The following is a 23,677-nucleotide window of genomic DNA, read 5'->3' as shown; positions in this document are numbered from 1 at the left end:
TTTGATGTCTTCTCATGTTTTAATAATATGATTGTGAGATTAATACTAAGACTCTCTCTTTCAAAATTGTTCGTTATGTCGTAATTGGTATAGCATGGATATTCAACCACACTAAAGGCGTAGGGACTACTCTTTCATTATTTTAATGATATTAAATTATTCAACTTTACTTAGCAATTTACAACTAGGGTCCAAAAAGGTTTAAAAAATAGGGTTCAAATTAGTCTAATCGAATCACACCAATCCTGATTTTGATCGATTTGGCTCATCCTTTTGAGCATATTTGGGCCAATTCCTATCGATTCCTCATTGATCTTGGTTGAGACTGGTCCAGATCGCGAGTCGGGTTTTTAAACAATCCATTTTTTCATTTTGTTTCAGTCTGTTACAGCCAAACATGGCCTAGAGGTAAATTGTTTGGAAACACTCTTCCGTATCATAAATCGTACTATCTTAGGATGAGGTCGAGCTTAATTTAGAAAAGAAAGTATTAGTTCAGAATACGAGGGGGAAAAATAGAATTATCAATTATATTTCAGTTGATTTAAATCACAAAAAACCCCCCTCGTCTTTTCCATACAGCAAAACCTCTCTCTCTCTCTCTCGCGGCTGAGGAAAAAATGCAGGGCTCTGCATTTACCCTCTCGGCCACGACGCCATGTCTCAATACCAGAAAGCTTCCGAATCAGAGCTCCTACCTTAGATTTAATCCGATTTTGCTCTCTTCTTCTAAGAGATCGCTTGATCTAACTCCAATCCATGGCAGCTCTGGTTCGTCCGCTCACAAGTCGTCGCCACTTTGTTCTTCGTCGCGTTTCAGCAGCTGGATTTCTGCTCCACCTCTTGTCTCCGATCGAAGGAAGAAGGACTTTGAAGTGGAGGCTACCTCGATTCCAGAGAGTGCTGGTGAGAGCGCGAAATCGAACAACTTGATCCGAACTTTGGAGCTCGGACTTTTGTTTGGGCTTTGGTATCTTTTCAACATCTACTTCAACATTTATAACAAACAGGTTTTTTCTCCTTTCGGTTGATGGATTTCTTCTTTATTTTCTGATACTCGGAGGCTTCACTCTTCGTCTTTACTTTTATCATCGATTCATTGTAAGAAATGTGAGATTTGCTCTCTCTCGCATTTGTATTTGCAGGATGTCACTTTTTATCCATCTCCTAAAAAAATGAACTTTTTGCCGATTCTATCTTCCCTTTTTTCTTTCTCCTTTTGAAATTTATCTATTTGTTTCGTCATTCCTAACTTTTGAACTGCTGAGGGACTAATACTTTGTTATGACCAGGAATGTATATTTGATAGCATGTAAAAGGGTAGATCTTATGATTCGTAGCCCCTCATATTAGCTACTTGCTATGGTAGAGTACTTAAGATTTATGAAATGGATCGCAAATCAATTCTTCATTCGTGAAAATAAAGTTTCAATACTTACCTTACTTGTTTATCGTAAATGGATGTTATTTATTTGTGATGCCTTAAAGAACATTCCTGCCAATTGATCCCCCCTACCCTCTGAGAAACTTGACCTAGTAAATCCATAGATCTGGTTGTTATGTTATTTGTTTGTGATGTCTTGAAGAACATTCCCGCAAATTTAATTTTCCCCCCGGAGAAACTTGACCTATTAAGCCCATAGATCTGGTTGTTATCTGTTTTCTTATGGGGAAAAGATTGTGAATAATGCTATAATGCTACCTATTTGTACAGGTTCTGAAGGTTTATGCGTTCCCAGTAACTGTCACCACGTTTCAATTCTTTATGGGGACTGTGCTTGTCATTTTAATGTGGACGTTTAATCTCTACAAGAGACCTAAAATTAGCGGTTCCCAGGTATATCAGTATTGCATCAGTAACAACTCATATATGTACTTGAATAGTATAATGAATCTTAGATTTCTTGTGAATGTCTGTCACACAGCTTCTAGCAATCATGCCTTTGGCCTTAGTGCACTCATTGGGAAACCTTTTCACCAACATGAGTCTTGGAAAAGTTGCTGTATCTTTCACACACACAATCAAAGCTATGGAGCCATTTTTCTCAGTTCTTCTCTCCGTTTTGTTTCTTGGGGAGGTAAGGATTGTATTATACCTGATATATCTTTGGTTTTCTCAGCTTGCTTAGCTTAGGGTGGTGTTTGTCAGTAAGTCTTTTTCCTTATGTCTAGTGTCTTATTGTTTCAAGTTGTTCCTCATTTAATTTGATTGGTGTGTGGATGCAGACGCCCACTGTCTGGGTTTTGGCTTCCCTTGTACCAATTGTTGGCGGTGTAGCATTGGCCTCTCTAACAGAGGCCTCTTTTAATTGGTAAGCTGTTCTATCTGAAGTTCCTCTTATATTAGAAACATCAGATAAGCAAGCACATACACCTTCCTGCATGGAATATTCTTCTACAGACCTCAATTTGGAATCAGTTGGAAGAAATGATAATTACTCAGACAATGGTTGAAATGATTTTGACTGGATGATTCTGTTTCGTAATATAGGGCTGGGTTTTGGAGTGCAATGGCTTCCAACCTGACTCTCCAGTCTCGTAATGTCCTCAGCAAAAAGGTCATGGTTAAGAAAGAGGTAACTATGTATGAAAGCAAGTCTTTTATCCTTGAGTATTTTTTTTAAGCACTAGAAGACCAGTTGCTACTGCTCTTGTTCTTATAAAGTGGGAGCTTTTGCATGTTTTGCATGATTGATGATTTTAAAACAATTTTTTTGGCCAATTCCCTTATTTCTCAGTCATTGTTCTCAGATATTGTTTAAGATGCTTTCCGATTAGACTTCGCCCTTAATCTGCTGCCTATGTTTCAAACAGGAGTCCATGGACAACATAACTCTTTTCTCAATAATAACGATCATGTCATTTATCCTGTGTTTCCCATTGACTCTCTTCATGGAAGGTGTGAAGTTTACTCCCACATACATGCAGGCTGCGGTGAGTACTCTCTCAGAAATGAGAAGCTGTGATGGATTATTTCATATTTTGAGACATCTGACCTTAAACGTGTTCTCTATATCTTTTGGCATGTCAGGGCTTGAATGTTAAAGAGGTATGCTTGAGGTCTGTAATTGCTGCCCTCTGTTACCATGCTTATCAGCAGGTGAGTTTTTTCATGATATGCTGCTTTTGTTTATATTCCTTGTCTGGTTGTGCCACTGACTGTATGCTTTGACTTGCTAATGCTATGCCTCTGACTAATGGCTGCTAATTCAATATGAAATTTTGAACATGACAAAATATGGGCTGCCTTGCTTAAATATTGACATTGAATCCCAATACCAACATTGAGTCAGCAACATGGCCTACTCATTGTATATTGTTTTTTACCTTTCCCTGTTTTCTTTTAATTTTGTGATAGTTGTGTGCATTAAATGTTCTCTTGTCACTATAATGGGGTCTTAGCTGTGCATGAGTGCACTGGTTCCATCTCAAGCATGAACCTCTAGCGAAGGCCTACTCTGACACCAGATGAAAGCGAAATGAAACAGAACAGAAACTTACCTCCTCAAGGATCGCATTCCCTCCTTGCTGTCCAATGTATACGTGCTTCCTGGCAACGGTGATATACAACGTCTTCTGGCTCCTCCAGACTCTCAAACAGAAGGTGTTTTGATGGCACTACCCTTTCTTGTGTGTCTAGGAACTTGTAAGAGATGTTTAAATCTCCTTCACTCCCATATCAGGAAGTTGAGGGAGTTACACCCAATGGTGGTTGTAGACACCACCATCTGTGCTGATGTGGGAAAGTAGGCCACATCAACTTACATTACTAAGTTTATTTCATAACTTGACCACCATAACGGACTAGCTTCTTTGCAGCTGCGGTTTGTTGGTTGTCTACAAACTTGAGGTTGGCAATTCACAGGTTAGTAGTGGAAGAGAACTCCCAATAGATAGAATCAGACTTTTTAATACCATAAGGTAAAGCTTAGTTCAAGTAGGACTGGAAATACTAGAATAACTGGATCTTCATTAACCTTGAAAATACTCCCCTGTACCAAAAGTTCCATGAATTTGCCAAAGAACACCTGTGGGAATAAACTTCCACCGAGTAGAAACTCATCATTGAACAAGCATTTTTTCTCCATTATAAACAATCAAGCAGTAGCCAGTTTCTGATGGGAGTTGAATCCTTCCAACATGGCTGTGCACTGACATTCTGGGGATGATCTTGTCAAGGCAAACTGAAGTTACTGAACTGAATGGAAAATTCCCTACTTCTTTGGTGTGTATAATCTTTATTATATTTTCCACAATATTCACATCCATTTTATCTATCCTCCACCATGGAGATGTATCTCAGATGTTTTACAAGCTCTCAGCATAAGAATTGGGCTAGGTGGTTAACATGGGTAGAATTTTGTTATCATACAAGTTGGCATACGACGGTTGGTCGAACACCATTTGAAGTAGTGTATGGGAGGCCTCCTCCATCTCTTTTAACATGTATTCTGGGGACAGCAAGGGTAGCAGCCGTAGAACAAGAGCTGATGGAGAGAGATATAGTTATCAAAGATCTCCTTGAGAAAATCAAGGAAGCCCAAGCAAGAATGAAGAAAGTTATGACTCCAAGCATAAAGAACGGGAATTTTCAGTTGGAGATATGGTGTATCTGAAACTGCTTCCATATAGGCAGCACCCTGTATCTATGAGGAGCAACTTAAAATTTTCTGCATGTATTACGGATCTTGTAAGGTTTTACAGTGCATAGGGGTAGTGGCTTATAAATTAGAGTTGTCGATTGGCTCACGCATTCATCCGGTATTCCATGTCTCTCTTCTCAAGAAAATAAGTTGGAGATAATGTCAGTATTCAACCTCAGTTACTAGTCATTAGTGTTGATGCGGGTTAGGTCATTTTCAACTCCCCTAGCTGTTCTTGATTGTTGGATTCAAAGGAGGAAGCATGAGGTTTTGATCCATTGGCAAGAGTATGTCACAGGTGGATGCAACTTGGGAAGATCTGGTGTAGTTAAGAATCAGTTCCTAGATTTTACACTCGAGGACTAGGGCAAAATTTAAGGGGGAGGGAGATGTGAGTGATTTGGATAAGTCCTTCATTATCTTTATCCTTATTACCTGTTGTTGAATTTTAGTTTTTCAAGGCACATTGGAGTCAAATTAGTCAACTTGGTTGGAGTCTAATGTAATGTTGTTGTAGTTGGGGTTCTGTTGGGGTTTTCCTTTTATTGGAATCTAAGTTTGGAGTGTAGTCATTTAAAAAGGGATGCTAAGAATAAAATGGGAGGCTGATTTTTCTCTACACTATTGTGTGTTAACATTGGACATTTATTCACCCAATAAAACATTGGACGTTTGGTTCCCTCAAGGTAACCAACTGTTTCTTCTTCCTCATGGGACATCTTGTCCACTCAAGATACGGAGAGGAAAGCAAACTGAATCAAGCTGGGCTGTACTAGGCACCTTCTTGATGGTAGACCAAGATAACTGCTGTACTTGGGTTCTTTCTGAAGTAGTTTTTTTTTAGGTCCTACTCTATTCTATTCTATGGGGGAGGGGAGGTGTGAACCAGGCGGCTTGAACCCAAGACCTCCTGATAGCAATGGGCTTCCACGCACCACAAGCTACCAAGTGCGCTATGCACTTGTTCACAGTTGTAGTTCGCATAGTCATTGTCCCTATGAATGCATTTCATGGCTGGGGGAAAGCAGATGAGATCCTCCACCTACAGGCAGGTAGGTGGGACGAAAAAAATATGGCAGTGAGAAGGGCCTTAATCCCTGTGGAAATCCGCTTTTGTAGGGTGCTGGGAGGGGTGGACTACAAATGGTCACAACCTTTGGCATTATGTACAAAATCTGCTTTCAAGACCCAAATCTGCATCTTCTCACTGGCTGCCAGGCGAGTGGGCAAAGGGCAGTTAGTGCCTTCCACTGTTTCAGCACATCAAGGACCAAGAAGTATCTATACTGCATAAATTCCACATCCTAAGTATTTCATTTTCACCCTTGTCCATACCATCTTTAGGGAAGTGGCCTTCAAGACATCCATATTTTATTTTCTTTTACAGGTTTTGTTCTCAGGGAAAAATGTCTAACTCGACTAGGCATTACCATACTAGGTTTTCGATGCTAATCCTATTTTGAATTTTTTTTAAGCCAAGGCTATTACTCTCAATGGCATTTTCAGTCATTCCCTTGTTCTTCTGGCCTCTAAACCATGTTACTCCACTGCCTTAATAAACTTGTCACTGGCCCTGAGCCTCTACCGTGTGCTTATCTCTATACTAAACTGACATGCATGTGACCTCTCAAATCATTAGTATTTTATATAAACTCCTTAAGTAAGGAAACCCATATATCTAATCCTATTGCTAGGTACCTAAACTTTTTTCTGGTCTGGGGCCTGCCAGGATATTGAACTTTGGAATTTACAGTTTACTCCCCCTCATTTAACTTGTTGGGATATCAAGGGCCTAACATACTAACTTCAGTTTTATCTCACCTGATTTGTGATTTCTAAAGGATCTCTTTGCCTTTTCCACCCCTTCTGTATCCTGTGTTTTGGGTTGCCCAGCAAATGAGTGAATGCAAGCCTATTACTTATTATGGGGAAGAATGAAAGACGTATCTTGACAACTTCTTGATGATGTAGATCGATAGACCAGTTACACCAGCCAGTCTATCAAGTATGGTCCGTCAAGCCTGTTAACCAAGGTTTTGGGCCAACTGTTGGTCACTTTTGTGGGCCAGGTTGAGGTCCATTAGAGTGCTGGACAGTTTTAGATTAGTTTCTATTTTGAAACAGATTTCTTCGTGTAATAGTAGTTGCTAAATTTAGGACTCATTTCTAATTTGTTAATTCGCTAGATTTACTTCGTAATTAGTTCCTAAATTAGAGGATGACCAAATTGTAAGGAAACCTCCTTTCCATGCAAGGAGGGAACCATATTGCTGTTATAAATAAAGTAGGGACTGTATTCACACAGCTCAGGATTGAATTAATGAAAGTTTAGTTTCTAACCATGGCTGTGAGATACAGTGAAGGAGACGGACCAAGGCCATGGGTGAGAGGTCTTGGTCATATCCTCACAATCTTCTTCCTCTTCTTCCCTCAATCGATTCCCAAATTTATATTTTACTGTTTTGAGGAATACTCATCATCTGAGAGGCAATCGAAATACTTTTGTTAGTGCTGGAGTTGCTGCTGAATCCTGAGAAGACTTCTGCTGCTGCTTTAACAATTCCTGGGAAAGACTGAAGAGCACATCCTGCGGGTTCACTGGATAATGCTCCATAGCTGAAAACTTCAATCTCTTAATTCACCAGTCAGACCATTAGAATCAGTTTGACTTTTGACAGTATAAAACCTCCTTTGGGGTCTTCCTTCCGATGGTGGTTCAGGGCTGATCCAAAGGCTGGATTCCCCACTGTGAGTTGCTATTTTGGAGACCTTACATATCTTGATAATCAGCCATCAGAGCAGGCCGAGTTTTTTTTCTGAGTTCTTCCAGCCTAAAGGCACTACACTGGACAGAAAGATCTACTTCGTCCTAGGTGTCAACTGCTAATTCTGAAATCTTGTCAAGATTTCTAGATCAGCTACTATTTCTGGGTGTTATTCATTTTCAGTTCAACCAACTGTAAAGGCTGCCATACTGTTTTATTGCTGCGACAGAACACACTTAGAATTAGTGACTTGAGTGTCAAGATCTCTATCGACAGCACTCTTATTTTGGTGACTGTTACTTCTGGAACTAAGTGGTCCGAGCAGCTGTTTGTCAGAACTTGTACCGCTGATGTTGGAGTTGGAAGTTCCTATTGTAGGTTGGGTTGATAGTTGCATACTTGAGACCTAGCCTTACATTATTCTGAGCTGTGGGTCATGACGACGTACAGGCCCAAAGCTTCTAGACACAACTGATGCTGTTAGCTATTTCCAAAACAAAAAATAAATCGTTTAAAATGTTTGTGATAAGCTAGCTTCCACATTATGTAAATATAATTTAATATTTGCTATGTTCTCAACAACTGACAGCTATATTGGTTCAATTTTGGCAGGTTTCTTATATGATACTACAGAGGGTGTCCCCTGTTACCCATTCTGTGGGTAACTGTGTGAAGCGGGTTGTGGTCATTGTGACCTCAGTTCTATTCTTCAAATCTCCAGTCTCTCCCATCAATTCTCTGGGTAATTTCCCTATCACAATTCTTAAACGGTGGTCAATTTTGTGTTTCCCAACATCCCTGTTTTCTAAAGAAACATTTGGCTTTCATTGCAGGAACTGGGTTGGCTCTTGCAGGGGTCTTCTTGTACTCTAGGGTGAAGCAGATAAAGCCAAAGCAGAAGACAGCATAAATTATAGGAGAGAGTGTCTGTTACTTCCGCAATCAAGGAACAAAATCTTCCATCATAGTTTGTATTAAGTTTAGGTGGGGCAGGTAGAAAGACTTTTTTTTCTTTCATGATTTTATTTATTTTCCCACTTCTCTGAAAATTCTGTGACTCGGATTAGCTGGATCTGGAGCCATAAAAAGAGTGTTCACTTTGTTTTGGCACGAGTAATTATTGACTGATTGCTTTATAACTCAAGCAAGAGATGGTCTACCAACGACATACTGTGTTTTTTATTCCAATTGAAGCAGAGGCAAGATGACCTATGTGTGGCCCTAGTAGGGATGCCGTCCTTTGTGGCTACCTTTCAACCATGCTGATACGTACATATGTGTGTGTGTGTGTGAGAGAGAGAGAGAGAGAGAGAGAGTGAGTGAGAGGTTTTGGCTAATTAAGAGGTAGCCTACTCGTGGCTTTCCAGAGGATTACCTCTTTCTCGAATAGAGAAAGAGGAGGCTATTTGTAAGGCATGTCCATTATGACCGGATGTATTGGGTTTGAGTCAAGAAATAGCCTCTTTGTGAAATGTTAATGGCTGCATATCTTATGATGCTACCAAGACCCACGGGTGTGGCGGGAGCCTCTTACATTGTGTACGGCCTATTCTCCCATGCATTAGCATACTTCATGGTTTCGGACTGATCCATGTTCACAATTGATGAAAGTTGACTTTACTCATTGGATTTTTTTGTTTTTATCTAATGACGGTTATCCGGGTCTTTGTTCTGACTTGTCTCATGGGTTCATAATGATCCCACTACTGTATGGATCAGGTTAATATTGGGATTAAATGAGAATTTTTCCACTTTTACTGAAAGTAGTGAAGAGTACTAAATACCCCTATAAAAGTGACTCCAAGGAAGTAAGAGAAGTCAGAACCACTCTTCTTGAGGCGAAGGGGTTACCCTTTGGAATTACTCTCGTTGAATTTAATTTGCAATATTATCTTCCGAATATAAGACAAAATCCTGTCCAAAACAGTAAAGAGAAAGCATCTATGAGAAAAGAGTAAGAACTATCATTGAAGTCTGTTTCGTTAGATGCAAAGTGAAACAAGTGGGAAAAAAGAATCATTGGTGAAGTAAAATGTGATGGATATAAAATTGAGTGAACACATTATCAATTATGAAACAACATAAACATTTTGCCATTGAAAATAGAAATCTATGTTTTTCTTTTTTTTGGTTTAAAATTTCTATTTCTTTGACCATTATGAAAAGGGTAACATAAGCCTGATGGTCACTACTCTACACACAAATGGTTACTATTCTACGTACATGTTCTTTTAAGAGTTATTATGCCTAGTGAAGTATAACACTTCACTATTTGTTACTTGGTAGTACATGAATTAGCCCATGTAATAGGACCCCATATACATCTTAATGACCAAATTTTAGTCCAAATAAGCAAGAAAAGTTGTTCAAACTTTGATTTAAAGTTATTGTAAAATTACCAAAATACTGTCAAAAATAGATGAGTATAAAATATTTTTTTTAAATACCCAGGGTTTTCGGATCTTTGACCTGACTAATCCCTCAGGTCACTGTGATACTGCTTATATAGGACCGGGTCAGTCCAAGATGGAAACTCTCGTGTGGTGGCCCTAAGAAGTTAGGTGTACGCAACGGCTAAGGTTTGATCATGGGACTTCGCTTCCTGAGGCGGAGTACCATGTCCCCCCCAAGCCAAACCCCCTAGGATTTAGATGAGTATAAAATACAAAATGACATCTTTTGTAATTTTAACTACTTCCACTACTAATTGAAGCTGCAATTGTATCATTTAAGCATAACAAGAAGAGAAAACAATGACTCCAAACTGTTTACTGAGAAATAAATGACAAATATCACATCATTTCTAACATGATTAACAGTTTCTATTCCCCCCAACCCAAAAAAAAAAAAAAAAAAAAAAAAAAAAATCTGTTGGATGAATGGATTTCTTATAAAAAAATTATAAATAAAAGAAAAGGTGAAGAATGGAAGAAAAATAACCTTGATGTCAGGCCTTAGATGGTTGTTCCATCTTTCCCTGCACTGTTTTCCAATTCTCCCATGCATCATTTCAGCAATAGTAGACCATTTTCTTTCTCCATGCAGAGTTACCAAGTCCATTAATAAGCTGCACATAAAAATCTTTGGGATCAGTGGCTTCTTCTACCTCCCACACCCCCCCCCAAAAAAAAGTTTTTTCTAAAAAAAAAAAAAATAGGATAGAAAGAAACCAAAATCATCTCCCTCTTTTTCCCTCTCCCAAAAAAATAATAATAATAATAAAAAAATTATTTGTACCAGTCTTCTTCGGCGGTCCATTTCCCTTTGACCATATTAGTCTTCCTTTGGACTTCACTTGTGCTACTCCGAAATTTTTTTGTATTCATGCCCGTCTCAATACAAAGCCTATTTTGATTTGCAGTAACGCATGAGAACTCCTCATGCAAAAATGGCAAGTTAGGCGATTGTAGATCTCGAAAATTCAAGGAGGCGGAAGTCATTCTTTTTGGCTCGATCACATCAGGCATGATTCTTGAGGGACAATTCATGAAAACCCAATTTTGAAATTTCTCCATGACCCCCTTACCACTAGCCTCTATAAAAGACTTAGGTTCGGAGACATCAAAACTAGAGGAAGATCTATCGGCTAAAGTTTCAAAATAATCAAAATACGGTAGAAGGTCCCCGGATTTTGAATTTTCTGGTAAACGATCAAAATGAAATTGATCAAATTGGGGGAAATCTTGGATACTTCCTTTAGACAAGCAACTTTCTAAAGAAAATCCATCTCCGATCCCAGGTTTCATGTAATTCTCTGATGAAACCATCAGTCGGAAAGAGGGATAATCTCTAGATTTGGTATCAAACTCCATTGGTAAGGAAAGGGTGAAATGACCAACAAAAATCTACAAGACTAAATGATATTGGAGGCGTGGGCTGCGTGTCTCTTATTAGTCGTATTTAGTAGGAAGGAGCTTTACCTCTTCTTAGTTGGACTCGAACACTCTACAGTGTGCATCCGATGGCTGGGTGGTGCTTGGAATGCGTGTGCGGATGCTGTCAGTGTCAGTCGTATTTAGTAGGAACGGGATAAGCTTCATATCTTCTTAGTTGGACCAAGATACTCTCCAATATGCATTTGATTGGTTGGGAGGCACTTGGGATACTTGTTCGGTGCTGCCAACCAATATCGGATGTGTGCTGGGTGCATTGGAGAAGATTATGCACCTTCTTGGTAAGGGTGTCACTTTTGTACCGATACCTAATATTGATATCAAAGTTGTACCAAATTTCTCGATTCGGTATAGTATTGGTGTTCGATATGTATAAAATGCCAAAACCATACTAGTTGACACCCTTACCTAACACAAAATTATCAATTACATATACGTAAGAGGAAAAATAAAAAAGGGAAAAAAAATATCAAATAGAAATACTCTCTCCATTGTGCATTCAATGGTTGGGCGATGCTTGGGATGTGTGTCCGAGCATTGTTAGTCGTACTTAGTAGGGAGGGGATAAGCTTAATCTCTTCTTTGTTAGAGCTGGATACTCTCCAATGTGCATTTGACAGTTGGGCAGCACTTGGGATGCATGTCCGGGGCTGCCAATTAATATTGAATGTGTGTTGGGTCCACTGGAGAAGATCATGCTCCTTCTTAGTAAGGGTGTCAATTTGGTACCGATATCGAATATTGATATCAAAGTCATACCAAATTTTTCGATTCGATATAGTATTGGTTTTCGATATGTATTAAATACCAAAACCATTCCAGTTGACACCCTTACCAAATACCAAATTATCTATTACATATACGTAAGAGAAAAAAAAAAAGGGAAAAGAATATCAAATAGGAACACTCTGTGCATCCGACAGTTGGGCGAGGTTGGGATGTGTGTCCAGGTGTTGTTAGCTGTATTTAATAGGGAGGGGATAAGCTTCATCTCTTCTTAGTTGGGCCTGGATATTCTCCAATGTGCATCTGATGGCCGGCCGGCACTTGGGATACGTGTATGGGTGCTGCCAACTGATATCGGATGTGTGCTTGGTGCACTGGAGAAGATCATGGTCCTTCTTAAGAAGGGCGTCAATTTGGTACCAACCCTAAATGCTGATATCAAAGTTGTACCAAATTTCTCAATACGGTATAGACTGTATAGTATTACTTTTTAAGACAAAATCGTTCTATATGTATTAAATAAAAAAATCATAACAATAGACACCCTTACTGAATACCAAATTATCAGTTACATATATGTAAGAGAAAAAAAAGAGAAAAAATATCGAATTTAAATTAGACCGAAACTAATCATATTTATATCTAATAAAAATCGTACAAAACCGATACAATATTGGCATTAAATTTTGTTGTTATGGTATGCTGTGATATCTATTCTTGGCATACCGATTACGTACCAGTTGACACCCTTAATTTCAAAGAACAATCAAGAAAAATAAAATGGAGGGTTCAAATCCTCTACTATGAGAAGTGAGCGACAATGAAATTCCAACAGTTAAAAGAACTCCGACACACACCCCAGCCATTGGTTCCTCGCTGCCTGAGGATTTTTATGGAGACCTTAGAAGAGTTTCTACCTTTGAAAAGTCTTCCAAAACTTTAGTCAAAAGAGACACATGGCAACTGTTTATAGGTTAGGACATTCAAAGGCTTTCTCAGTAATGTAGGGAGAGATTTATCAAGAGTAGAATCTACAAACGATAAATTTTTTTTCAAATGACCAATTTGTCCTAACCTTTTCTTTTTTGGTAGAAATCAATTTGTCCTAACCAAGAAATTAATAAATGAGCATTGATTTGTTTAAATATTAATTTCTCTCTCTCTCTCTCTCTCTGAATTCAATATTCCTCATTAATGCCTTAAGTTAATGGAAATGTTTAATGCTTGAGAAACAAATAAGTCAAGAAATAATGATGGTGACAGTTACATCACATGGTTTAAGAACTCTTTTAATTCTTACCAAAGAAAAAAAAAAAAAAGGACTCCTATAATTCATAAATGTTTTAAATAGACGAAATGTAGCCTCCATAAGAGGAAGAGTACTAGCTTACTTGATCTTCTTTCTCAGCTATTGTAGTACATTAAGGCCTTATTTGGTGTGATTTTTATTTTAATTTAAATTAATTTCATAAATCATAAATAGATTTTTAGTCAATAAATTAAAATGGTATTAGTTGTATTAATCTGAAATATTTCAAGAATAAGAAATTTATTTAGTAGTTCAATTATGTGAATAGATTTTCTATGTTTCTTTGGGAGATGATGATGGTGGCATGGGCTGGGTGGGGCTGAGAAGGTGGTGGTGGCAAGGAAAACTAATAATTAAGGAAAAATGAATAGCCCCTGATCACACGGCCCTTGTGACCACACCTATGAAACCCGTGTGCCCCTCATTGGCCCCACACTGGTGTAGGGATCACGTGATTAGGAACGGTCTTTTCTCCAACAATTAAATAAGATTACAAAAATATTAGGTGCAATTGTTGTCACTAAAGCAGTGATTATGGATTTGTAACTTACTTTAGCTGCCCCTTGTTTTATTCCTAAAAGTTGTTTAATGCAGAGATAAAAAATAGTTAAAAAAAAAAATCTGAAACGTATTTGATGCAATATTTGTATTTATGTAAAATGATAAGATTTACTCTCATTTGAAGAAAAAAAGACTCATTTTTTCCATTTAAAAAAAAAAAAAAAAAAAACCTCCTTTCAAGAGGGCGGGTAGAAAATTCATTGTTCTCACATGGGCAATTCATCAACTCCTACTGAAATTACTCTTGGAATGTTCAAGAATATTAAATGATTTTTTTTTTTTTTTAATTTCACTGAATTTTGTGAGAGGTTTTTGAAGGCTACAACATACTATGGTAGTTCATGATGCAAAATCCTTTCATGAATCAAAAACTTAATGTGGATGAAACATATAATTAGTTAAGGGTAAGAACATACTACTTGGTTGCATGACCTTACATCAATGTGGGGTCAATGGGAGTAAGGGGGTTACAGAACATTTTGCCACCTTTGTGTTTGGACGCAAGAGCACACGATCAATTAGTGTTCTTTTCTACATTATTTAAAAATTACCCAAAACATAACAGCGATAACTCCAAACTCTTTTGATAGAGAATTAAAGGAGAAATGTCACAGTATTTTTAACATAATTAAAAGTTCCTATTCCATTCTTCTCTCTTAAAAAAAGTTTCTCTTCCTATTTTTCTTTTTCTTTTTTCTCTCTCTACAATGCCCACTCTTTCTTTCTCTCTTCTACACTAAACTACGACCATCTTTTTCTTCTCCTCTTCCCACTAAAATCATAAAATTTTCTTTTTAAAAAATGAAACCTCTTATAAAATCACTAAGATGCAACCACATATATCTGTGTTTCCATGAAAATTAATGAAACATCCTCTACATATTGGTTTGAGAAATCATCTCCACCAAGTCCATCTCCCTCTTCACATCACATTGCAACAAAGAATCCATATCCAATGGCATTTCCATCTCCTCCAAACTTCCCTCATCAACACCAGATTCACTTGGAATCTCATCAAATATAGACCCAAGACTATATTTCTGAGGAAACATCTTTGTATTCAATGAAAAATCTGCAGCTTCACTAAAATCATAATTTGGCACTAAACGATCACTTGCACAATATTCAAATCTCTCTGGTTGAGTTGGGGACTTGATCATGGGATTAACAATCTGCATGTTAGCCTCCATGCTTGCATTTCTTTGATTATTATCTGCAATTTGTGAAGTTGCAGACAAGCTCTTGATATAATTTTGGAGGAGAGAACTTGATTTTTGATGTTTTGAGTTTCTGCATCTTCTCCTTGAGAATTGCCTTCTTTTTGTTGCATTCCAATGGTTCTTTATAGAGTTTTCAGTCCTCCCAGGCAATCTTTTCGCAATTTCTGCCCATTTGTTTCCTATTTCTGTATGAGCTTCAATTAGAATCTTGTCCTCCTCCTCACTCCATGAATCTTTCTGCAAATAAAATGCACTTATGATGTATAACTATGTATGTTTATCATGTATATACATGTTTGAGATGATACATGGAATAAAACCATCAATTTTGGACTAGAACTTTAGAACCCTAAAGTATTTCAACAATGTGGAGCTCAAAAGTGGAAACTAGTTTGCATGTATGTTTGTGTATGTACAAGAGAATAGGTGTCTTGGATGAATGGATTTCACATACCAAATGTATAAATCAAAGAAGAAGAGGAAGAAGAACCTTAATGTTTGGCCTTAGATGGTTGTGCCATCTTTCTCTGCACTGTTTTCCTATTCTTCCATGCAACATTTTAGCAATGTGAGACCATTTTCTTATTCCATGCTGCTCTACCAAGCGCACTAAAAGACTGCACATAGACATCTTTGTGATCAATGCTTCTTCTTGTAGAGAGAGAGAGAGAGAGAGAGAGAGAGAGAGAGAGAACATGTTATATAATATTATCCATGATAAGAAAAGACCCAAATTTTTTTTTTTTTTGTACCTGTCTTCTTCAGTGGTCCATTGCCCTTTGATTAGATTAGTCCTCTTTTGGACTTTACTTGTTCTTCTACTTGAAAAATTCTTTCTATTTGTGGCCATTTTCCTACAAAACCTATTTTGATCTTCACTAATGCATGTCTCTGGTGGAAAAAATGGTAAGTTAGGAAACTCTAGATCTCGAAAATTCAAGGAGGGGTAAGTCATTCTATCTAGGTCGATCACATCAGGCTTGATTCTTATAGGGGGACAATTCATGAAAACCCTATTCTGAAATTTCTCCATGACCTCCTTATCACCAACCTCTATAAAAGACTTAGATTCGAAGATATCAAAATTAGAAGAAGAACCACTAGCTAAGGTTTCAAACTGATTGAAATAGGGTGGAAGGACACCGGATTTCGAATTTGATGATAAATCATCAACATGAAATTGATCAAATTGGGAGTAATCTTGGAGACTTCCTTTAGATGATGAGCAAGCATCCAAAGAAAATCCATCATCAAACCCGGGTTTCATGTAATTTTCCGATAAAATTGTTGGTGGATAAGAGAGATTTTCTCGATATTTGGTTTCGAAATCCATTGGCAAAAAAGGGTGAGAGGGAGCAACAAAAATCTATAATACTGAATGACTTTGGAGGTGTGGGCTTTGTGTCTCTTATTAGCAGTATTTAGTAGGGAGGAAATGGGGTGCAGCATTCATTTTTAGTTTATTCATAGCCATTGATTTACAGGTTTATCAGACGTTAGAATTACAATATAGTTGTGACTATTAAGCTTCCCCACTTCTAAGTATTGTCAAGGAGGATAGGGCAGTAATGACTGCACCATTACAAGAGTTCCTATATATGGAAAGTGGTCTTCAGTCAAAAGGAACACGTGGCATCTGTTTAGTAACTGAATCTCTCTCTCTCTCTCTCTCTCTACACTAAACTGCATTGAATTTGAATTCAATATTCCTCACTAATGCACAAGTTAATGGAGATGTTTTAAGCTTGAGAAACAAATTAAGTATACAAATAAAGATGGTTTAGACAGTTACATCACATGGTTTAAGGACTCCTTTTAATTCATAATTATTTTCAAAGACGACCTGCATAGAATTCTCCATGACAAGAAGAATGTCTCTCTCACTTTGGTCTTCTCCTTTGGCCATTATAGGTCATTAAATGGCAGATATTAATTTCTATTTGAGGCTCCCTAACAAGGAACCTTTCAATGGAAGAGGAAAACCCAAAATCATGGTATTGAAACTTCAGCAACAATGACTCGCCTTTCATGATATGTACATTATATGTTTAGGCTCAGCAAAACAAACAATTAAATAGGCTACAAAAATAATTATCACTTCTCAAAAAAAAAAAATAAATAAATAAATAATTACCACTTCATGGTGTAGAGTAGATAAGTTTATCATGGTGGTCTATTTAATTCTCACATAACAAATAATGTGATAATTCTGGCTATTGATCTGCGATGGATAGTCTACTAGATCCCTTGTTAGACTTAGATAGGACAGCTTCTTAGTGTAGCTGGTTGGAGCACAGTGCGGTTGAACACTTGCACCGAGGAGGTCTTGGTTTCAAGACTCCCATTCCTCATCCAGTCCCCCCCACCTTGTATGTTGTATCCCCTTTTGTCTTTGTACAACAACAACAACCAAACTTTATCTCAACTTAATGGGATCGGTTACATGGAGATTCCAAGCAAGGACAAGTGCAAGGATCCATGCAAAAAGATTGAAGGGTTATAGCTAATTATAGTAAGTGACGTTTGTCAGTCTGACGCATCACTACAAATCAGCCACATGCTTATGACGACAGACTATAATAAGGTACCGACTGTCTACCTGACGTACCATATAGATCGGTCAAGGCAAAACGTTCTACGTGCATTACATCCACCACCAAGAAAATCCATCATCCAACCTACATTTAGGAAAGATTCGTCTTTATATCAATATTTAAATTTAAATTAAAAAAAAAAAAGGAGTCAGATTTAAACATATATCCCCTTGTATTGGCATGAATATCCATAAATATACATGCGTGTTACGGTATTCCAACCACTATTGTGCACTCCTCATAATAAGGGATTTTTCTTCCACTGAGTAAACTTCATTTGAGTGAAGCTTGACATGCAAGTAGGGGTCCTAGGAATTTGTGTACTTAGATTTAATCATATACCGTTGTATATTGGCATGCATCTCCATAAATGTACATGCATGTTAATGAACTTCAACCCTTATTGTACACTCTTTCACAGTCGTGGATTTTTTATAACCCTATTTTACCACTAGGTAAACTTATTTTGGATGAAGCTTGACATGCAAGAATAAAGCCTAAGGATGTACATGTCCACAAATTTCAAACCCCATTTAACATGCCATGTGATAGATTTTAGGCCAACTAAATAAACTTATCTAGTTGGGTTGATCAATTAAATATGCTTCATGAATAAGTTTCGCACATGGACAGTGTGCAAAACACTTTTGCACGCAAGACAATAAACATTATTTCTCTTCCACTCAGTCTCCTAAAGCCCCCTATTGGAAGATTCAAAAGGGGTAACACTTCGAATTAATATATGGCAAGGCTTCTCTAAACTACCTAAATGTATGCTACATAGTAGTAACATCGCTATTTAGAATTTATGTGCATGTTACTCACATCATCTTTCAGTTAATCAGGGGTCAATGGACACCAAACACATGTAACATCAGCCTAGCAATGTTATCAACTAACACAAACAAATGGAGAGAGAGAGAGAGAGAGAGAGAGAGAGAATATCCTAATGTACCCTCCCCAGAAAAAAATCCACATTCTCTACAGCGAGTGGTGAAGTGCGATGAACATCAAACGGCTGAGAGCATTTAGACATGCGCCCCCAAGGGACTCTTGACCAGCCAACACTCATTGCACCAGTGCAGCAACCATAGATGATTTTCACACCCCTAAGCGGCTCATGGAACCTTTTCCCACGGTATTTATTATGTTTGCAATGCCTCATGGGCCCAGACCCAGAGTGTTGCTCAATAGATGACCACTGGATAATCCCAGACTGTAAGATAGAACGGTTCCTTGCCAGTTCTCATATTGTTTCAGAAATAGGATTAATGCCTATTCCTACAACCTATTTTGGAATCAACCATCATTTTCTTCCCCTCATAGGCAGTAAAATAGCAGAAAATCAAACTTCCCTCATGTAACAAGATCTCCATATCTTTTGAATCAAAGAACTCCAAATACACGAATATCTTTTACTTCTTCGCAATTCAATTTTAAACTTTCCATCAATTCCAAGCCAATTCTGATACAATTCGCCTAGGAATGGATAGAGGGCAACCACAACTAGCAGACATCCAATGCAAAGACCCTTGAGAACAAAGAACATATGAATAATAAGATGAAGCTACAGGAAGAACAAGGATTACTAACTTGTGGTGTTTACAGAAGAAAACATGTAAATCAATTGTTACAAATGTTACGATCTATGACTACAACTCATTATCTAAAATCATCTCCAAAAAATAATCAGAAAAGAACCCCCAAAAAAAAAAAAAAAAAAAAAAAAGATACAAAACCAGACACCCCTACGAAGATTATAACAGATACAAATGCCCGTCGCAAGCATATGCAACTTACCCTTGATATTATAGTTAAAAATAAAAAAAAACAAGAGCAAATCATGCTGCTCTCATCCACGGAACAATTACCTTCCACCACTGATCATACCTTCCTCATCATCCAGAGGAATCATACCTTCTTCATCAGCGGGGATTATGCCTTCCTCCTCTTCCTCAACCCTGTAAGGAGAGGAGCGTCCACCAGCAACACTGCCATTACCTCTCACATCAGATGGGGATGGTAATTTTTCACCCCACCGACTCCGACGTTGTACAGGCGGTGGCGAATGTTTTGGTTCCAAGGTTATTTGACCATTAGGTGAGGCGTCCCTCCTGCCAACTGGTGAATGTCTCCACACAGGTGGAACTCTACCAAACCCAATGGGACTACGGCTACGGCTTCTGCTTCGACTACGGTTGCTGCTGCCCCAGCCAGATACCCTGTTAGGGCTCCTGCTACGGCTACGGATGCGACGGTCGCTACTACTTGCAGGAGGATAACTCTTGTCATATCTCCCACGTGCATCCATATCATTTCCATCATTGTAACATCGGTCATATCTGTTCCAGTGTAAAACAGATTCATCATTCATATCGTATTTACAAGCTACCTATCCAAGATTAGAGAGAAAAAAGTGTTACCAAGACCGGTCAAACTAGTGCACACATACCCGTCACGAAGATCACGGTCATGTCCACGACCTCCATAGCCTTTGTCTGATCTGCCTGAAGATGGAGGAGGGCCCCTGCCAACCCTTCCACCATAACTGGAATCATTTCGTCCACCACGGCCACCATCACGCCCGCCTGAGCCACCAGACCCCCACTGGCGTCGAGACCTTCCCATCCCACCACCACGTGCAGCCATGTCACGGATCACCAGGGGAACTCTCTGGTTTGCCCCTTCTAAAACCTTTACAAGATCTGATGCATGCTTACCATCCTGTTCACCAATAAATGTGTAAGCCACTCCAGTGGCACCAGCTCTTCCAGTCCTTCCGATCCTGTGAACATAATCTTCAATTCCAGTGGGGAAGTCATAGTTGATCACCACCCTGCAAGTTCATATTGCCATGAATAAGCTCTCATCATCTTCATCAACAATTTATAGCAAGAATATGATTTAACGAAACTGGAATAATAACTAAGAATCCATCCACAAATTGGGTGTGTCTGTACCTAATATCTTTAATATCCAAGCCTCGAGCAGCAACATCAGTTGCTACAAGAATAGGAGCCCTCCCACTTTTGAACTGGTTTAACACATAATCCCTTTCTCCCTGAGATTTGTCACCATGAATGGCTGCAGCGCCGAACTGGCGGCTTATCGTACGAGAAAGCTGGTCACACATCTTCTTGGTAGAGCAGAAGATAATGCATTTAGATCCAGGTTCTTGAGATCGCAGAATCTGCTCTAAACGCCTTTGCTTCTCCAGTGGTGCTACCACTTCAACATACTGTAGATTGTAGAACACCGGCATCATATATATTACTATAAAATACATTTCACCAGAAAAAAAACATAGACAGGGCATAATCCAACACCCCTCCTCCTTTCACTCTTGAGTGTATGCACACATCCCAGACCAATTCTTAAGGTAACAAGAAAGCCAGGGGCATGGAATTTACATATTTTAACACCAAAATACTAACAGAAAAATATTTGTTTGAACCCACCTGAGTGATAGATTTGTTGGCAACAAGCTCATCTATGTTGCCAATGTTTACTTGGACTGGATTAACCAGTAAATCGGCTGCAATTTTACGCACCTCCTTCGGCCATGTTGCTGTGTACATGAGAGTTTGTCGCTGGGCAGGTACCTCCTTGACAATCTTCCGTATCTGAGGTTCAAAACCCATGTCTAACATGCGGTCTGCCTCATCAAGCACCAGGTATGACACTTGAGACAGACTTACTCTCCTCATTTCCAGAATATCATTCAGACGGCCAGGAGTAGCCACCACAATATCTGCTCCTCGGTCCAGCTCCCTCAGCTGGGGAGGTTTTGGGGCACCTCCATATAAACACTTCATCCACCAAAAAAATACACATGATACAAAACGACAGCAAGTCAGCAACCGACAACGACGGGGAATTACTACCTATCTAAAATGATCCGTCTATGAAGCTCTCTTAACTGTAAAAGCTTACAACATGTTGAGAGAAGGATGGATAGAAAAATATAAGCCACTAATATTATAAAAATAAAAAATAAAATAAAAAATAAAATAAAAAAAAAACTGAGAGGCAACAGCCTATTGACTATATTGATAAGAAAAAATGCAAGGAACCAGGAAAGAACCACATGCATAATCATATAGTAATTTAAGTGGTGGTTTTAATTATAGAACATGATATTACACCATGTCAAACTGTAATATGCCAAAACATGGTCCAACACAGACAAAGAAAGAACAATATCCTTCTCAGACAATTGTATGACATACAATCTCAAAACAGCGTGAACCCTTATTCCCTAAAAAGTAAAACACTTATTTAAATAAACACCCCCTTCTACATCCCAAGAAACATGAAACAAACAAATTTGTATCAAGCACCTAATTTCATACTCTCCCAGCAAACTAACTTGGAAATAAAATGATAGTTTCTTTCAAAAATAAGAAATAAAAAGAAACAAAAAGTAAAAAAAAAAAAAAAAACCAGGTCCCCAATCACTGCAGCAATAAAAAAAAAAATGTGAAGTAACAAACCGTGCATGAGATTCTTGATGATCTGCTGAACTTTATTGCTTCGTCCTGTATCTGCGTGGCCAATTCCCTAGTTGGTGAGAGTATCAAAACAGTTGGACCGAGCTGAGAATTATTGCGGCGGCGTTTGAGATGAATGAACCCTGGAATTAGGTAGCCCAAGGTTTTCCCTGATCCTGTCTTGGCAATTGCTACAATATCACGACCTTGAAGAGCAATAGGCCATGACTGGGCCTGAATTGGTGTTGGTGTAGAGAACCCAGCATGGTGTACCTGGAAAAGCAAAAAAACCAGCAACCCCATGAGGAGAGGCACCGGTTTGAAGTTTACTCTTCTGTTTGTTTTTCTTTTTTGGAATTAAACAGAGGACAGGGTAACGCTAGACGAAGCGCTATCCTCCATACGCAGACGGCCGCCGCTTGCTGATGCAAGCTGGAGCAGGAGAAAGAGGCCTTCTTCTGTTCGGACCGAGTGGCAGACTGAACCATCACCAAGGCAGCCCGGCCACGAACCAAGTGATACGGAAAGCCCTTCTCAATTGGTCCACCATATGAGGGCGCTCCAACTATTGCAAGCCCCCGACAACGAGGGCGGCACAGCGTACGACATTAGCTCCTCCCTGGAGCAAATATCGCACCTGCGACAAAGAAAGAAAGTACAGACGGAAAAATGGACATGAGTCTGAAGTTCAACAATGGACCCTCAGCAATTAAAAAAATTGCATAAGCAATAAATGTTAGGGTATGGAGCTGAGAGAGCTTACAAGAGGTGGCTACATATCTGGATAAAGAGGAAAGAAACTAGAACAGTGAAACATAAGTAATACCTCTCTAAGAATCTCTGCAGGAAAGCCAGTAGATTCAAACGATGAAAAAGGTGCAGGCACATTTTCTCCCTGATAGAAGTTAACAAAAAAGAAATTATCAGAAAAAAGAAACATTAAATTTATCACTATAACGGCAATGACACATTTAAATAATAGCATTAGAGAGGTAGAAATCAAGGGACCATCATACTGTGTTGCCAAGTTCTCTTAATTAAACCATAACTTTACAGAATTTTCCTGTTACAATGACTACCGCTCTATTGCTTTTTGACAGCTAATAACATTTAAGTATCAGTTTCAAAACAAGGATGGCTACATTGGCTTTTGGTTATAAGTTAGCAACTACAAAAATAAATGAATATAACAACAATTGCAATCATGACAACCGTAAGTGATGGTTAGTTTTTACTGTTTTAAATTTGATTGAATTACAGTGTACTTCAGATATATTGATGCTGACCAACAAAACCAAAAAGAGAACAGCATAAAACAATAACTTGGTCGGAACCAAAATGAGATTGAAACAGCTACAGATAGAAGCATTGACTATAAGAACCTAAACCCCATCACTAGGTCATAGAATACCAAAGCTCAAAATTAACTAGTTAATTCAGCTCTTGACTTCATATAATATTCAAGCTCAAATATCC

General features: G+C 38.4%; 4 protein-coding genes across 4 annotated transcripts in view; 1 reads left to right on the top strand and 3 right to left on the bottom strand.

Moving 5' to 3' along the window:
• The first annotated feature begins 571 nt into the window (after positions 1–571).
• Positions 572–8,574, top strand: LOC122079758 (phosphoenolpyruvate/phosphate translocator 1, chloroplastic-like). Its single transcript, XM_042646467.1, has 9 exons — positions 572–1,010; positions 1,715–1,837; positions 1,926–2,078; positions 2,227–2,312; positions 2,492–2,576; positions 2,815–2,934; positions 3,032–3,100; positions 8,021–8,150; positions 8,242–8,574. The coding sequence occupies exons 1-9, from the start codon at positions 621–623 to the stop codon at positions 8,316–8,318; spliced, it is 1,233 nt and encodes a 410-aa protein (XP_042502401.1). The 5' UTR covers positions 572–620; the 3' UTR covers positions 8,319–8,574.
• A 1,538-nt stretch (positions 8,575–10,112) lies between these two features.
• On the bottom strand, positions 10,113–11,311 carry LOC122078527. The gene is made up of 2 exons (XM_042644540.1): positions 10,646–11,311; positions 10,113–10,475 (listed from the first exon to the last, which is right to left on the bottom strand). The coding sequence occupies exons 1-2, from the start codon at positions 11,218–11,220 to the stop codon at positions 10,133–10,135; spliced, it is 918 nt and encodes a 305-aa protein (XP_042500474.1). The 5' UTR covers positions 11,221–11,311; the 3' UTR covers positions 10,113–10,132.
• Positions 11,312–14,772: 3,461 nt separating this feature from the next.
• On the bottom strand, positions 14,773–16,450 carry LOC122078048 (transcription factor MYB98-like). Its single transcript, XM_042643923.1, has 3 exons — positions 15,870–16,450; positions 15,608–15,734; positions 14,773–15,354 (listed from the first exon to the last, which is right to left on the bottom strand). The coding sequence occupies exons 1-3, from the start codon at positions 16,448–16,450 to the stop codon at positions 14,773–14,775; spliced, it is 1,290 nt and encodes a 429-aa protein (XP_042499857.1).
• Positions 16,451–19,279: 2,829 nt separating this feature from the next.
• Positions 19,280–23,677, bottom strand: part of LOC122079731 (ATP-dependent RNA helicase-like protein DB10) — a 6,290-nt gene continuing 1,892 nt past the window's right edge. The window contains exons 4-9 of the mRNA XM_042646432.1: positions 23,028–23,096; positions 22,205–22,474; positions 21,170–21,520; positions 20,672–20,949; positions 20,164–20,547; positions 19,280–20,053 (exon numbers count right to left, since the gene is read on the bottom strand). Of these exons, the coding sequence (XP_042502366.1) occupies positions 19,579–20,053; positions 20,164–20,547; positions 20,672–20,949; positions 21,170–21,520; positions 22,205–22,474; positions 23,028–23,096 (1,827 nt within the window). The 3' untranslated portion in view covers positions 19,280–19,578. The remainder of the gene's footprint in view (positions 20,054–20,163; positions 20,548–20,671; positions 20,950–21,169; positions 21,521–22,204; positions 22,475–23,027; positions 23,097–23,677) is intronic.

Source organism: Macadamia integrifolia, chromosome 5, assembly GCF_013358625.1.
Source record: "Macadamia integrifolia cultivar HAES 741 chromosome 5, SCU_Mint_v3, whole genome shotgun sequence".
In the NCBI taxonomy this organism is placed as follows: domain Eukaryota; kingdom Viridiplantae; phylum Streptophyta; class Magnoliopsida; order Proteales; family Proteaceae; genus Macadamia; species Macadamia integrifolia.
Note: the sequence above shows the minus strand (reverse complement) of the source record. Positions and strands in the feature narration are given on the sequence as shown.

Bases quoted from the DNA above. Each gene is read 5' to 3' on its own strand.
- LOC122079758 (XM_042646467.1), top strand. From the start codon at position 621: ATGCAGGGCTCTGCATTTACCCTCTCGGCCACGACGCCATGTCTCAAT. The intron at 2,313-2,491 runs GTAAGCTGTTCT...TTCGTAATATAG, and splicing joins ACAGAGGCCTCTTTTAATTG to GGCTGGGTTTTGGAGTGCAA. The intron at 3,101-8,020 runs GTGAGTTTTTTC...CAATTTTGGCAG, and splicing joins GTTACCATGCTTATCAGCAG to GTTTCTTATATGATACTACA.
- LOC122078527 (XM_042644540.1), bottom strand. From the start codon at position 11,220: ATGGAGTTTGATACCAAATCTAGAGATTATCCCTCTTTCCGACTGATG. The intron at 10,476-10,645 runs GTACAAATAATT...TTTTATGTGCAG, and splicing joins TGGACCGCCGAAGAAGACTG to CTTATTAATGGACTTGGTAA.
- LOC122078048 (XM_042643923.1), bottom strand. From the start codon at position 16,450: ATGGATTTCGAAACCAAATATCGAGAAAATCTCTCTTATCCACCAACA. The intron at 15,735-15,869 runs GTACAAAAAAAA...GTCTATGTGCAG, and splicing joins TGGACCACTGAAGAAGACAG to TCTTTTAGTGCGCTTGGTAG. The intron at 15,355-15,607 runs GTTCTTCTTCCT...TTTTATTTGCAG, and splicing joins ATCTAAGGCCAAACATTAAG to AAAGATTCATGGAGTGAGGA.